The 16157-nt window shown below is 57.0% G+C and overlaps 1 protein-coding gene across 4 annotated transcripts in view; it reads left to right on the forward strand.

The window, feature by feature from the left end:
• Positions 1–16157, forward strand: part of FRMD5 (FERM domain containing 5) — a gene marked incomplete at its 5' end in the record, with an annotated part of 69589 nt that overhangs the window by 38951 nt on the left and 14481 nt on the right. For 2 of the 4 annotated variants that reach the window (XM_082291078.1, XM_082291080.1), the window contains 3 exons: positions 13558–13662; positions 14798–14840; positions 15358–15436. In XM_082291078.1, coding sequence (XP_082147204.1) covers positions 13558–13662; positions 14798–14840; positions 15358–15436 — 227 coding nt within the window. Of the gene's footprint in view, positions 1–13557; positions 13663–14797; positions 14841–15357; positions 15437–16157 lie in introns of those variants that run through there. The other 2 variants (XM_082291079.1, XM_082291081.1) reach the window with 2 other exon arrangements.

Here is a 16157-nt window from a genome sequence, read left to right on the forward strand (position 1 = left end):
GTGGGGAGGGGTCGGAATGGGCTTTGTGAGCCTCCAGAGCACCAGGAACTGGTGGCTTTGTCCTCTGCAGGCCATAGGCCTGTTTTGCCACTGGAGGTTTATCCAACAGAGTGTGGCATTGCCCTTGGTCCCTCCTTGGCTTCAGTGTCTGTGGCAGGGATGGGTTTGGCTCGGGTGGGTCCCCCTCCCTTGGGGACACTCCTGGTTCCTCTCTGACATGTCTGTGGAGCAGCAGCCGCCCCTCCAGCGGCTCCTCTCCAAACGTGGTGCTTTGTCAAACATGTTTTTGTGGAGTGGAGCTGAAATCCTTTATTCTGTCGGGTTTGATATGGAAAGTAAACATGTTAACATCAAGGCAGCTTTCCAGCCGCATCTGGGATTTCGTTCCTGCTCTGCCGCCCTCGGAAGCCGCACGGGGTTCGGCGTTGGGGGTGCTGTTCCCGAGGAATGGGATTGCTCAGAGCGATGAAAGCTCTGCCTGCGGGGTTGGATCACTTACTCACGGAGTATAACGTGGGAAATGGCTTTGCTGATAGAAATCCAGGCTGGGCGTGTGGGCTGCTCCCCTGCTCCTCCCATTCACCACCAGGGAGGGGTGCAGGGGGTGCCAAGAGGCTCTTGTTCCCTTACCAGGCTTTTCTGTGCCTTTCCCATGCGGTGAGGGTGCATCACTGCTGGGGGGGAAGGGGAAGCCCTGGGTGACCTGGGGCTGGACTCGGCCCTTGCAGCCCCTGCTCAGTTCTGGGCTGGGCTGGAGCTTACACAGCCATCGGGGCTTGAAACAGCATCTTCCCACAGAACACAAGCATCCTGGTGCCTGGCAGCAGGGGACAGTCCCCAGCCCTCCAGTGTCCCCTGCCAGGGACTGTGATGCAGCCAAGGAGGGGATGTGCCAGCGCTCAGGACAGAACACAGAAATAAGGTCACTCGTTTCTGTTTGGAAAAACCAACAAAGCAAGTAATCCTGCTTCTGGCTTTTTGTGGGTGGCTGGATCCTGCTGGACAGTTTGGGAAATGGATGGAATAACAGTTTTCCTTCCGCTCCTGCAAGACTTTGCCATGGAGGATGGCACATCCTTCTTGCAGATGTTACTGCAGATCCTGCCTAAATCCAGAACTTTGTCTGCCAAACCCCTCGTGTGCTCCCGTGTGGTGTGAAGGGATGGTCCCCAGCTGGGGGCCGAGCTGGGCTCAACCATGGCCTTGTGCTGCCCGGGCACCTCTGGCTGAGGAGGGGAGGTGGGGGACACCCTGGAGGTGGCACTGGGGGCAGCATTGCCTGCTCTGAGTGAAAGGCCCTGAAGTTCCGTGCCGCGTTCCCTGCAGAATCCCAGTGCTGTGTCCCGTGGGTGTTTGCAGGGAGATGTCAGCCCACATTGAATCACGGCACCCGAAGAATGCTTTGTGCTCTCTCGGGTTAATCTGAAAAGGTCGTGTGTGACACTGGCATGTGACTGGAAGGACAGAGGCCTTTTGGGGGCTTTTCTTTAAAAATAGAACAGTGGAGCGAGGCCCCATCCCTTTGCAGCCGGAATGGTCCTGCTGGCACCGGGCACTGGTCCGTGGGCTCGCTCCTCCTGGCACCCTGCCGTCCCTGTGGCCAGGGCTGTTCATGCCTCAGGGGGCTGGGGGTCCTGGGGCTGCAGGGAACAAGCAGGATGCAGGTTCAGCAGGATGGCATCTTGCAGACCCCTGTTCCTGCCAGCTTGCCCCCACAACAGAGCCACCAGCTCTCCCTGGGGAGCGAGGGGGTGGCGGGGGCTGTGCAGTCCCTTTCAGCCCGGACCATTCCAGGATTCTGTGGGTCGGCAATTACTGTCAGGGTGCTGCTTTCTTCCCGGCAAGGTCACCGGTCCTGGCCGTCTTCACAGGCTTTGACGTGCCGGAGAAGGCAGGGAGCGATAGACAAGCACGGGAAAGGTCAGTGTTCACTTCACAGTGCTTTTGTTGGGTCTCAGGTGAAACCAGACATTTGCATTTAAATGAATATGTATTTTGAGACATTAAACCCAGCGGCAAAACAAAGGCCTTGCTGAGATGACAAATGCATCGCTCCTTGTGCCTGTTCCCGATATCTCCGCAGCAGCCTTTAGAAATAAACCCACGTCAGCCAAAGCAGTTTTTCTTCCTTTCCTTTCCCCAAAACCACAGCCTGCTGTAAATACTCTGTGTGGACCTGAGCGGCTGAAACCTTAAATGAGAAAAGAGCTGGTGGATTTGCAGGGTCTGTGATGTGCGGGAGAACGATCTCAGCGCTGTTCTGCGGTTTCAGGTCAGCTTCTCTTTCAACCTAAAACCTCATTAAGAGAGAAAAATCTGCCCAGCAAGGGGGGGAGAACAAGTCGGCTCTGAGTCGTCTGGGAAGCAAAGTGGGGCTTTTGGCTTGGATGCTGGAGGTTTTTTAGTCTGGCTGAGGGGTGAGCCAGGACTCCTGTGGCCCCTCGATGGAGCGAGTGGGACTGTCACTGGGGTGGGACTGAGCATGGCAGCCCTGGGGCTGTGATGCCTCGGGCTGAGGGCAGCAGGAGCCCTGGTTGGCATCTTCTGCACTGAGTTGGCGCTGTGTCAGGGTGCTTTGGGCAACCAGGGAGATGGGAGGTGGCCTGTCACCTGTCATGCTCCTGGCGGGAGCTCCAGGCTGTGGCACAGCACGGGGAGGCAGCGGGCAACGTCGTGTACAGCCAGAGGGATGGGCACCGTGAAACACCAGTTCCAGGCTCCTCCGCCGTTCCAGGCTCCCATCCGAGCGTGCTTCTGTCTCAGACTTGTGATGAATAAAACACAGGCTCTCTGAAGTCGACACCCAGCTGCTCAACAAGCTTGTAGTGCGTTTAGTGCAGGAGCCGGGCTATGATCAGAGCTGCCCGCGCCCCCGCTCGCTCGCTCCCGGCCCGGGCTGGCAGCCGGGAATGCTCAGCTCCCTGCTGGGCGGAGGAGATCTGTGCCGGGCAGCCCCTGCCTGCTCCCCTGGGCCACGGCTTCCCGGGAAAAGGGGCCGGGGCTGGTGCCCTTTCCCTCAGAGAGCTCTTGCTTGCCGTGGGGCCGGCCGTGCTACTGTGTCCCGGCAGGGACGTGGCCCTCGGTGCCTTGGAGGTGATCTTGGATGCTGATCCCCCTCCGAAAGGTCTCTCCGCTTCCCTTTCCATATTCCAGCGCTGTGCAGAAGTGCCTGGGTGAGTTTCCCGGCTGCCTGTGGCCAGGCTGCCCTGGTGGTGGCTGTGGGGACGCGCTGGCAGCGGGGCACGGGCTGGGCGTGTTTCCCTCTGCCCGTCCCAATTGCCCGAGCTGAGCTCGGGGGGCAAAGCGTCCCTTCGGAGGGAAGAGGAGCCGGGAGCAACACGGCTCTTGCTGAGGGACACCGATTTCTGGGCAGCATCCCTGGCTCCCCCAGCATCCTCAGCCGGCAAGGGACTGCCCAGAGCACCCCGGAGCTGGCGCAGCCTTGCCAGCCCCGCTTTGGAAGCAGTGCAGCAGCATTTTCTCCAATATAAGATTTTCCAGCCCTGCGAGGCTGCTTTCCCCAAGGCTGGGCTCTGCCCCTCTCACCTGTGCGGGTGTTCCCTGTGCAGTGCCCAGCGTGTTACCCAGCGACACGCCCGGGGTTGTTGATAACAGAACGTTGTTGTGATGCAGGTTTCCATCCCCCAGCGCTGTCTGTGTCTCATCTGCTGTTCAAGGCACTGTCAGATTTATTGGGAAGTTTCTGCTCTCTGCCCCCCTATTAGTGTGGATCATTTACACCTTAAAACGGCTCGCCAGCCTCTCTCTGGAAATCACCTCCTGTGAGGATGAGCCCTCTTGCAGCCCAGTGCTGTCTCTGGCTATAAAAAACCAAGTGCTCGTTGTTAATATTCAGGGAGCAGTGCCACTTCTCCCAGGACAAAGATCTTGCCGTGGCTGGGCAAATCAGAGTTCATTATCATGTTAATCTGACTGATTGCAGTCTCCCAGAAGGATTCCACATATGGTCATTCTTGTAGCACAAATAAAAGCTGTTTTGCCTCACTCACGAGGCTCAAGCTCCTCTCTTGGCACATGACGGTCTTTATTCTTGAGGTGCAGTTCTGGGACATGGAAATACTAATTATTTTTGAACCTGTTCTTAATTTTGAGTCTGAATTGGGGTTTTGAACGTCTGCCTTGTGTTTGTAGTCAGGATTTTCGCTTGGTTTTGTTGTCTTATTTTGGCTCCGGTTTTAAATCTGGAAGTGTGAGCTGAGCACCCCACACACTCCCCCACTCCATTCAGGAGCCTGCAGGGATCCACGTCTTTTCTGGGAAATAATTGGGGGGAAGCTGTAATCCCTGGCACTGGTTCTGGTGGAGGCATGGGGTGCAGGGCACCCCTCACATGGGATTTAGCTGCTTGCCTAGGGTCTGACTGACACAGCTGGCCTAGGGCTTCAGTCTAACAGATCATACTGAACTATTCCAGTGGTTTTTGTAATACAAAAACAAGGGTTTGGGGACGTTTGTGGAGTACTAGCAAATTAAATGGCTCATTCCACCCTGCTGGCACCCTGGGATGCTCAGCATCCCCTCTAGCCCCACCCCCAGGATGTGGTCCAGGGTGGTTGGTCCAGCATGACTGCGGGGACCCTGAGGTTGGTTTGGGGACAGGTTTGTGGGAGCAGCCGTGTCCCACCCGCTGCCAGGACCGGGGAGGGCTAAGGAAGAGTTGGACTGTGGCTTCATTGGGCATCAGTGCATCCCTCACCCCCGTGCTTCTTCCAGCACCACACTTCGCTTTCATGAAAAGTAAATTTTTTATGAAGCATTTATAGTTTCTTTCTTCCCTCCCCTGAGCCCTGTGCTGCAGTCGGCCGCTGGAGGGAAGCGAACGGCTCGGCAGGAGCGCTGCCAAGAGAGCTGGGGGTGCCTGCTGCTCTGAGTGCCAGGGGCACACACAGATTTATATTTTTGTTTGGTTTATCTTCTGTTTCCTCGGTTGTGTGTACAGCAGCGCTGAGCACAGACTGCAGGGCTCGTTCCTGCACGGTCTGGAAGAGGATGCTGCTCCCACAGATTCCCCCAGAACCTTGAAAACCTCTGCCCCAGAGGGCCTCCCCAGCACCTCTTGGAGCTCTCCAGGGGTTACAGGGGTGGAAAGAGAAGGTGTGAGCCTGCCCTGCCTTGCACAGCTCCCCGTGGTTGTCCTGTCTTCTGCAAGCAGCTTGTTGGTTTCAGGTCTGACCCAGCTTTGCTGGAGTGGAAGATGCTAAGCCAGGCTGGCAGCTCTGGGATCCCCCGGGAATACGGAACTCAGGTCCATGGAACAGTTACCACCTTGCACAGGCCCTGGAGCTCCTGGACAGACAGCGGGACCCCTGGGTACAAATGCAAAAGCTCAGGTACAGCACGACTTGACATCAACCCTGTGGCATAGAATTGTTAAGATTGGAAAATAACTCTGAGATCATCAAGGCCACGCTAACCCATGTCCCCAGGTGCCACATTTATAGTCCTTTAAATTGCCCTAGGGATGGGGACTCTGCCCCTGTCCTGGGCAGCTGTGCCAGGGCTGGACAGCCCTTTCCACAAAGAAATTTTCCCCAATGTCCATCCTGACCCTCCCCTGGCACAGCCTGAGGCCGGTCCCTCTCCTCCTGTCCCTGTTCCCTGGGAGCAGAACCCGACCCCCCCAGCTGCCCCCTCCTGTCAGGGAGTTGTGCAGAGCCACAAGGTCCCCCCTGAGCTCCTTTGCTCCTGGCTGAGGCTCCCCCCCTGCTCCCTCAGCTGCTCCTGGGGTTCCAGCCCCTTCCCCAGCTCCGTACCAAAGTGTTTCTGGTTCCCACATGCTCCAGACAGCCCAGCCTGCAGGAGCAGAACCTTTCTTGCACGCAGCAGGTAGGGCTGACTTCCTGAGACAGTATTCATTGTGATGATCTCTCTGTGTATTGGCCTCTAAACGATACATACCAGGGCTGGTTGTGCGAGAGTCTTTTGCATGCTAATAGCAGGGGAGTGCCAAATTCAACAAGAGCCACATGGAGCCACTCCAGCCTGTGTGAATGAAAAAAGCGAGTTTGAGTTATTGGAAAAACCAAATTGGCTTTATGGAGAGAGACTTTCAGTGCCTCTCAATTATAGACTTATAAATTCTAAGTGTAATTTATAAAAGCTACGTGGTACCAGAATGTGAGGTGACGTGTCATCAGTCACTGGGAGGGGAGGTCTGGATTGCTGGAGAGCTGTCAGGGCTTGAGAATATTCCATGCATCCTCTGTAAGTCTCTGTGCAGGATCCAGGCTGGTGCAAGCCAGGAGCTTGTCCCGGACATGATTTGGAGATGGGGATATCCTGCCTTGCACCGATGAATGTTGGGATGGATGGAGGGGTGAGGGACCTGCTGTCCTGGGAGAGGTGGGGCTCAGCAGAGAGAGGCCTTTTGCCCAGCCAGGGTCTCTCCCAGCCCCTGGGACTGGTGCTGGGGAGGACAGGGAGCAGCTGTGCAGCATCAATCCCACCTGCTACCACCTCTGGCAAAGGTGCAGGGACAAAGTGCCCATCTGGGGAAGTGGGATGGGGGAGGATAGTGTGGCTTTGCTCTGCTCTGTTCCCAACAAGATCCTGCTCCGTGCTGGAAGATGCCAGAGCTGTGGCATTTGTGCCTGGAGAGCTGCAGTGCTGCACTGGGTAAGCTCAGGGGAAAGCACAGACTAAGTTTTCCAAAGCCCTTGGAAGCTGTCAGGAAAACTCATCAAACAAGGAGATAAAACCTCCCCAGATGCTGCTGAGAGCCTGGCAAGTGCTCTGGGCACAAGTTCCTGATCATGAATGGATTTTAAAATGTGCTCAACTGCTGTCCCACTGCAGACTTTCCTAAATGAGGATGTCAGTGGCTGAAATTCCATGATGGAGAGCCATGAAGAACCTTCTGCATACGCCAGCATGTCAAAGGTTTGAAAACCTGCAGAGGATTAAGACGGGAATTGATAATCTGGAGTTTAAGGCTCCATGGGTCCCTTCATTAGGAACTTTCCTCCTCAAAAGCTTTATAAACTTCTGGATCAAACTGCCCAGATAAGTCTTGAAGACAGAAATTACTATGTCAGTGAGGAGGAAGGATTAGAGATAACAGGGAATTAATACTGAAGTGCATGTGCTATAAATATAACAGGATTACATTGGAGTTATATAAAACCCCTTTTCCTTCCTCCAAGTCTCCTCGGGTAGGTAGGGCTCTGGTGGGCAGGTGGGCAATCCCCTGAAGTTCTGGCTTCACCTATGGCTCCCAGAGCATCTTTTCTTGTCATCTTAATAGGACAAGGGGGAATGGCTTCAAACTGACAGTGTTTGATGGGATATGGGGAAGGAATTGTTCCCGGTGAGGGTGGGCAGGCCCTGGCACAGGTTGCACCGAGCAGCTGTGGCTGCCCCTGGATCCCTGGCAGTGTCCAAGGCCAGGCTGGACGGGGCTTGGAGCGGCCAGGGATAATGGGAGGTGTCCCTGCCCATGGCAGGGGATGGGATGAGCTGGTCTCTGAGGTCCCTTCCCACCCAACTGCGCTCCCCTCTGTCCGGGATCTCAGGGCACCTCTCTCCTGCCCCACGTCACCAGGACATCTCGGCACCAGCCCAGGAGCAGAAGGCACAGCCTGGAGCCCTGTCCTGGCAGGGAGAGTGTCCTACCCCTTGGGGACACCTCCCCTGCACTGGGGGGAGCCTCCAGCCCTCCTGCCCCCCACAGCCCCTCCCTGCGGATCCTGGGGAGAGGAAGTGCAGGAAGTGCATCCCTTGAGAGGCTGGAGCGCTCTGCTCCAGCCATCCTCATGGATTTCTGGGCTGCTTATTCCTTGCCTGGAAATGAATATTCTCAGGCCTATTTTTGCCCATTTCCTCCTCATTCCAGAGCTTAACAGAGGTTCTGGCTCACTGTGAGGGCTGAGAGCTGTCAGTCAGGAGGACTTGGCCCTGCCTGCAGAGCCAACATTAACTTTGTCTGAGGGATGATAAATCCTGAACTCGTACAGCACAATGCCGAACTTGGAAAATGAAGCATTTAAACCACAATATTGCAGTCAAATTGCTGGTGAAAATCTCTTCATGTTGGCAGTGGAATTGGAGGGTCTTTGATCTCTCCCAGCTCAGATGTTGCTGCCAAAGAGACTTAAGCTTAAACTTCACTTTGTAAAATAGACTTTTTTTGACAGTTTCCTTTAAAAAAATAATCTCCTCCTAAGCTCAGGAAGCAGGGACGAGTGGGCAGCCCACAAGGAGATTTCCAACCCAAATAACGCAGGAAGGAGCCACTTTGAGCTGCTTCTGTTGCTTCTGTAAATCCTGGGCTTAATCCATGGAGTGGCTGCGGGGGAACGCAGCATTTGAGCCCCAGGAGTGCAAATGCTATGGTGGGGCTGGGGTCTGGCACCGTGGGGATGGTGAAGGGGGTGGATGTGCTCACCCTTGTCATGGAACTGGCTGTGCTGAGCTGGTGGTGTCGTGGAGGTGGCAGGTTTGGGTGGCAGTGGTGCTCGGGCCAGGGTGGGCAGTGAAAATATTTATATGGCTTTGGGTTTGGTGCTGTGCAACACCTGACTGAGAAGCTGGAGTGAAACAACCCCGTCCTGGCGTGTGGTAAATGGTTTGAAAAATAGCCGTGCCACCAACCTCTGCAGCCAAGATTTTGGGACAGAGCCGGGGCTTATCCTGCAGTGCAGTGCTGTCCCTGCCCCCAGCGAGTTCACAGCTCCAGGGTGGGATGGGAAGGCTCCTGCCTGAATTGAGCCCTCTGTTCATTTTCAGATGAGCTGCTATTTTTAAATATCTCTTTTTTTTCCGTTTATTTTTCTATCTGTGGATGACCCTAATTTTGGCTGAGGAGCTTAGAAAAGCAAAGAATGCAAGGTTACTTTAATCTTCTTAAAGTTTAGAAGTCCCCTGGGACTCTGTGTTTGACAGTGCTGCGGGCGCCCATCGCCCCGCAGAGCCCTGGTTCTGTTTTGCAGCACATCAGGCAAGGCTCTTGCAGAAACTGGTGCCAAATTTCAGCATTCTGCAGGTTTGTCCTGTGGGTCTTCCCAGAGGCCGGTGCTCAGTGTGGTGAGTGCTCCGGGGTCCTTGCACTGGAAGGGGACTGGCATGCTGGTCAAGGGCCAGGTGGGTCCCAAATGGAGTTTACTGAGCTCTGTTGAAAAGCTGAGGATGCTTGAGACCCCACGTCCCTGGCACAGGGATTCCCATCACCTGCATCACACAGGGTGTGTTTGCCACTGGAAAATCCCAGCGGGATCTCCCTGCGGCCAACAGAGCACTGCCCTGTTTCCCTCATAAAAAGGGGATCATAAAACTCTCTGGAAGAGCTTGTTCCCGAGGCCACTGGGAACCCGAGCAGGGTGCAGTAAATCTCAGGATGAAGCTGTTGCTCACAGGTTAATGCTCCTCAGGTACCTGGTGAAGGCGCTGTGGGGCCAGACTGCTCCGAAGGGCTTTGCGAAGGAGTGGGTGGTGACGGACCCTGTCCCCAGCAGTGTCCCCCTCGGCAGGATTTGTCCCTCAGCCCCCCAGTCTGGCCACAGCAGCAGGTAGCAACAGTGACATGGGCCTGGGGCTCAGTGGCCCTGGCAGGTGCCAGGGGCTCCACGTGTGCCACCCGGGGGTGTGGGGAGGGTGGCACGGTGGGTGCTGTGATGCTGTGGCCACTGCCACGAGCCGTATCTGAGGCAACACATCCCTCCCAACCCCAAAGCAATCTGGTCCCGCAGTCTGTCCCCATCCCACGTGCTGCCCTAATGAGCTCAGCCAGTCTGCAGAGGTGAACTGGGGCACTGGGATGTGCTGGGGGCTCCGGACATCCCACAGAGATGGGGAGTGCCGTGAGATCTGCTCCCAGTCAAACCCAGTGCCCTTGGCCAAGGTCGGGAGCTGAGCTGGGGGTCACAGCCCTGCGGGTGCTGCCCTGCAGTGCATCAGGGTGTTGGAGCTGAGAGCACAGCTCTGCAGCTTTGCAGACGCCTGTGCCACAATGCAGCTCCTCCGGCGGCGACACAGCCTCGCTCGGCTCCTGCTGGAGTGGGGAATCAGGGGTGCTGTGAACCAGAACATTCGGGGCGGTGTGTCAGGAGTCACCGGTGATCCCAGCTGTCCCCTGCAGCCCAGCCTGCCCCTGGAACGCTCCATATCCTGCTCCACTGTGATTAATAGCAGTGACACAGCACCCTACGGCAGCCAGATGTGTCTGGCGTGGTGCTTGGCTTGGCTGCACTTCCTCAAGGGCTTGTAAGTTCTAAGTCAGAATCACTGAATCCCAGACTGGTTTGGGTGGAAAAGGACCTTAAATCTCCTCCCATTCCACCCCCTGCCGGGGCAGGGACACCTTCCACTATCCCAGCCTGCTCCAAGCCCTGCCCAGCCTGGCCTTGGACACCTCCAGGGATGGAGCAGCCACGGCTTCTCTGGGCACCCTGTGCCAGGGCCTCCCCACCCTCCCAGGGAACAATTCCTTCCCCATATCCCATCTAACCCTGCCCTCTGGCAGTGGGAAGCCATTCCCCCTTCTCTGTCACTACAGTTCCTGATGAAGAGTTCCTCCCTGGCTTCTTGTAGGCACCTTCAGGTACTGAAAGTTCTTGGCAGGTGTTGGTATTCGGAGCAAGCCCTCAGTGCTAGCCTGGCACGAGGCATCTCAGCGTGTGCCCGTGGTCTCCCCATCAGCCTGGGCACCCCAGAAGGCTGACCTCAAAAACCTTCAGACAGACTGGAGTCTCATTTTATAAGAACATACAAAGATCCAAACATGGAATATTTAAGCTGGTGTTATGCAATGGGAGCTCTTTTAAGTCGTGATTTGTAAAGGCAGTTCAGATAATTTCCTGAAAGACATTCTGCTAATGATTAATTTAGAATATGTTTAATTCAAGTTAGAGAGATCAAAGAGGGAGCATTTTCCCTGTAATGCCATCCGTGGTTTCCCACTTTCACCAGATTCCAGGCACTAGGGGGTGTCTGGTTTGTCCTTCTCTGCAATTCCTCTGTGAAAATTGCAGAGGAAAGCATTCTGCAGGCTCCGTGCTGGTTTGGGGCAGGGAGCAGAGCCTCGAGCATATCCCTGTGAAATTTGCTCTGAGAGGTGTGGAGGGACAGGATACTGGGGGGGGGGGGGGTGGAATCCACCCCTGCCCTCCTGCAGCAGTGGCTCCGGGTGGGTCTGACAGTCTTTCAGCTCTAGCTGGGAATGATTTAGGAGTATGTCTTGTTTATGCATTTTCTGTCGTTAGTTGTTTTAACCTCCGTGTCTGTGCCAAATGTCCCTTTAGTTCAGCCTGCAGAGTAACTTTTTGTGGGGGACGAGAACAAACCCAGCACGTATTACTGTTTTCTGTGAGGGAAGGGGTCCAGCCTTCCCAGGGCAGGTAACAGCTGGGCTGGGAAAGTGATCCCGTGCCTGACAGGTGAGCAGGGCTCCGAGTTTGTCCATCTGTTCCAAAGGAAAGTAACTTGTTCTGGCTCAGGAAAAGGGGTCTGGGTTCAGGTGTCGCTGTGCCCCTGTGCCCGGGCCGGGCAGTGCTGGTGACGGTGATGGATGCTGCTCACAGAGCACCGTTTGCCATTAATAAAGCACGATGTAGGCGGTGGCTTTCCAAGTTCAGCACCTAAATCCATGCTGTGGCCTGCGGGGAGCTCTGGTTGTTGACGGTCCCGGCTCTCCCAGCGCTTGTCAGGAGCGCTGCCCGCACAGCCCCGGCCCCTCTCCGGCGGTGCCGCGGCTGCAGAGCTCCCCCGCTGCCGGCGCCCTCCCCTCTGCCCAGACAGCAGCCTCGGGCTCCGCTTCCGCACCGAGGAGAGCTCCTGGAAAACCGGGCGCTAGGCTGGGGAAGAGCGTGCTCAGCCCAGCGGATCCTCTGCAGGGCCGGGCCAGCAGCTGCAAGCGCTGCGGGCAGGAGTGGGGCTGCTCTGCCGAGGTTTAGCAGCAGCTCCAACACCCCAGTGCTTGCTCCAAGAAAGACGTGGAGGTGCTGCACTGTGTCTAGAGAAGAGCGATGGAGGTGGGCAAGAGTCTGGAGAAAAGGAGGCTCAGGAGACCCCTTTTCACTGTCTCCAACTCCTGACAGGAGGAGGGACCCCCGAGGGGGTCGGGCTCTGCTCCCAGGGAACAAGGGACAGGATGAGAGGAAACGGCCTCAAGCTGTGCCAGAGGAGCGTCAGGTTGGATATTGGGAAAACTTCTTCGCAGAAAGGGCTGTCCAGCCCTGGCACAGCTGCCCGGGGCGGGGGTGGAGTCCCCATCCCTGGAGGGATTTAAAGCCTTGTGGATGTGGCACCTGGGGACATGGATTAGTGGTGTCCTTGGCAGCGCTGGGGGATGGTTGGACTCGATGGTCTTGGAAGGCTTTTCCACACTCAGTTTCTGAGATTTACTTCGGCACGGGCCAGGCGCCAGGCTGCGAGCTCGGGCTTCTCCAGGAGAGCGCCAGGGCCCTCCCTGACTTCTCTGTGCGGTTGCTCCCTCTCCCGGTGCCGCTGCCGCGCCGGGCGAGCAGGACGGGCTGTCCCCGGGCAGGGTCTGCACCCGGGACCGGCACTGCCCCGGCACGGCCGGGTCTCCGCATCGCACGCCCTTGGTGCTGCCAGCCCGGGCCCCGAGGGCACGGCGTGTCAGCGGCAGCATCGCTGCCGGTGTGAAACTCTCTTTATTTACAACACAAACACATTTCTCATGCGGCACCAAGCCCCAGGAACGGGTTAATGCCGTCCCGTGGGGATCCCCCTCTGCAGTCTGTGTCTGCAGAGAGACTGTTTGATCAGATAATGCACTTATTTGATCAGATAACGCATGTGTTCCATGTATTTGTCAGGAAGCAATGTATTCACGGTGTTTGTGGGAAGGAAGGAGGCAGCGCGGGTGTCACGAGCAGCCTTTGATCCGCGGAGATGCGCGAAGTGCAGCAGCAACCCGATCCTGCCAAGCGCAGCAGCTCCTCAAAGATCCGGGGCTGCCGGCGGTGCGAATCACATGGGCATTCTGGCTGTGGGAGAACTGAAATGCTAAGCGTTGATGACTCAAACGATGGGCCATTTGCAAAGCATCAGGGGCTTTGCAACCCCCAGTCGAAGAGGAGGAAGAGGAGAGTTTTTGGGGCTGCGGTGGCCGAATGTTTGCATAAGAGCAGCCCAGGGGTAGAGGGGACGAGCACCCACCGCCGGGGGATTGGCCACATAAACTGATCTTTGTTTAGCAACAAGCTGGGTTTGGAGACAGATAAGGAAAGAGGCCGATAAGAAGCAGATCCTGCAGGCGGGATAATGGTTTTTTATCGGGGCGATGTCCTCCCTTACACAGCTGGCTCAGGTGTGAAACTTCTCCCCGGGGAGGTATCGGGGCATTCCCACGTAGGCCTGGAGGTTTTCATCCCTTCTTATGGGGCGTAACTGACTCAGCTGCCCCTCAGGTGGGATGAGAGATGGTTCCTGAGCTGAAAATGTCACGCAGGGAGGTGTTTGGGGCTTGTACTGTCCTCGGTGTCACTTCTCAAGCTCCAGGCCCCTCACACACACATCCCCCAAGCTCTGCCCTACCAGCCCCCTCCTGTGCTGTCACTGAGTCTCTTTGTCCTGCAGAGAGATGCCAAGGGCCAGTACCTGTTTGACCTTCTCTGCCACCACCTGAACCTGCTGGAGAAGGATTACTTCGGCATCCGGTTTGTGGATCCCGACAAGCAAAGGGTGAGAAAGAGCCCCTCCTGCCCGGGCTGGGGGAGCGGGGGTCAGGCTTGTCCTTGCAGCTGAAAAACAGAGTATGAGGCAGAGATCTGGAATAAAATCACGTTTAGGCAGTGGCGAGGGGCTCTTCCCCAGCAGCTCTGCCCCGCCCTGCTGCTGGGCCAGGGGGCCCTGGGTGCTCCGACGGGGTCGTTCCTTTGCCCAGGGGACAGGCAATGAGCACGCTGGGACCCCGCCAGGGAGGGGTTTGGGATCCACGCAGGCTCTGGCAGCAGCAGCCCCGGTGTCCCGGCTCCCTGCGTCCCCGGCGTTGGTCGGGATGTGTGCACCAGAGGGGCTCTCCCGGCTCTCGGGACCCTGCGCAGGGCTGAAGCAGAGTGAGAGAACGTGATGCTGTTGTGGAGCGAGGTCCCGGGTGTGCAGGACCATCTAGCATAGATTCGCGTTTTAACACCGAGATTAGGCCATTTGACAGCTCTGTGCAAGGATCCAAACGCTTGAGTGTTGCCTCGGGCAATGGGGAGTGAGACGAGCGGGAGTGCAGGAGCCGGAGCCAGGCAGGACCTGGCCTGACCCAGCTCCCGCACGGATCCGTGTCCTGCTGATCCCGCGCAGCTGCAGCAGGGCCAGGGGATGGGGCACAGACCCACGGTCCCAGCAGGATGGATTCCCACGCCAAGGCTGTGTGGGTGAGTCCTGCCACTTCCCTGGGGTTAAACAGGGCTGGTGCAGAACGAGCTCTGCCCAGTGTCTGTTCAGTCCCTCCTTGCCATTAGAGCCCTGAGGCTGTGAGTAAGAATCACTGCGGGCTCCCGGGCACAGCTATTGATAACAGCCTCGTGTTGTGCTCCCCACTGATCAATATAAGCCGCAGAACAACCAATTCCTGCTCCCAGGGCTCTTCTGCCACGGCTGTAACAGGGAGCAGCTGATGCTGAAGCAGAAGCTAGGCATGGAGCTGCTCCCTCACTGTGGATGGGACCGGTCTGAGCCTCCTGCTCACCCCAGCTCCCTTCCAGGGGCACTCACTGACACTCAAGTGGCTTTTCTCACCCAGAGCAGAACCCTCCTCTTCCTCATCCTCCCCACCTTATCAAGTCACGGCTGTCAGGCTTTAATTACCTTCTTTTCCTTTCAGCATTGGCTGGAGTTTACCAAGTCAGTTGTGAAGCAGATGCGGGGTGAGTGTTGCAGGTGGTCTGGGCAGACTGTGCTCCTTCCATCTTAGATGTATTCCCATTTCCTCCAGCCTGTCCCCTCTGGGGTCAATTCCCAGCCCCTCTCCCAGGAACAGGTTCCCCCAAAAGCTGTGCTGGTGGGTTAAGAGCAAGATTATCCCCCACCAGCCCCACGGCAGCTGCAGCCAGCACAGGGGCACAGGGCACCAGCCTCTGTGGAGACCTGGACAGGATGATGGGGGTGAGGAAGTGAGATTTGGGAGCAGGAAGTGGGTTGGGTGGCAGGTAGATAGAGCCACTGGCACTTCCCCACGGCTTTATCACGGACATCTGCCCTTGCCATGGCCACTGCAGTGAGGAGTGTGTCCATGCCTGTCTGCCCCCTCTTTACCAAGGGCAGTTTGGGGGGCACAGGGCAGACAGGTGAGACCCTGAGTAGGACCTGACTCAAGCGGGGTGGTTCAGGGATGACGGGGACAAGCCCAGGCCTTTGGTGACACAGCGTCCCCGCTCTCCGCAGCCCAGCCTCCCTTCACCATGTGCTTCCGTGTCAAGTTTTACCCCACGGACCCCGCAGCGCTGAAGGAGGAGATCACCAGGTGAGGATGGGCACTGTGGGGGGGGACTGGCTGGCCCCGGCAGCAGGGGCTTGGCCGAGGCAGGAGTACACAGACAAGCTTGTTTTGCAGTCAGGAAAGAGCAACAGCCATTGGGATTTCCCAACCAGCCTGGATGCTTTGGGGATTGTTCCTGCTGTGGGGAAACAGCACAGGAATCCCCACCTGTGCTGAGTCAGCACCTGGAGCCACCATACTTGGGGAGCGCAGGCTGAGGGTGCTGAGGCCCTGGCACGGGTTGCCCAGAGGAGCTGTGGCTGCCCCTGGATCCCTGGAAGTGTCCAAGGCCAGGCTGGATGGGGCTTGGAGCAGCCTGGGATAGTGGAAGGTGTCCCTGCTGTGGCAGGAGGTGGCACTGGATGGGATATGAGGTCCTTTCCTGCCTGAACCATTCCTGGGTTCTATGATTAAAGCCCCTGGCTTGGTCTTTGGGTTCAGTCGGTTCCACACCCACATTCCAGAGCAGAGCACTCTGAGCATGGCACCAGCTCCATAACACAACCGCTGCTGCTCAGACTCCTCCACTTCAGAATCAGCCATTGGTGCGGTGCCCGAGCACGTCCCTCGTGCAGGGCGTCCTTATTGCGCTCGGTCTGTCGGGAAGGGTTTGAGCATCTCCAGGTCTCTTGACATTCCCTGGAAGCAGCCAGCCGTGTCCCTCTGACGTAAGGAGCACGGACGCTCTGGGAGCGCTGGGTGAGGA

This window comes from Coloeus monedula, assembly GCF_965178545.1.
Source record: "Coloeus monedula genome assembly, chromosome: 14".
Taxonomy (NCBI): Eukaryota; Metazoa; Chordata; class Aves; order Passeriformes; family Corvidae; genus Coloeus; species Coloeus monedula.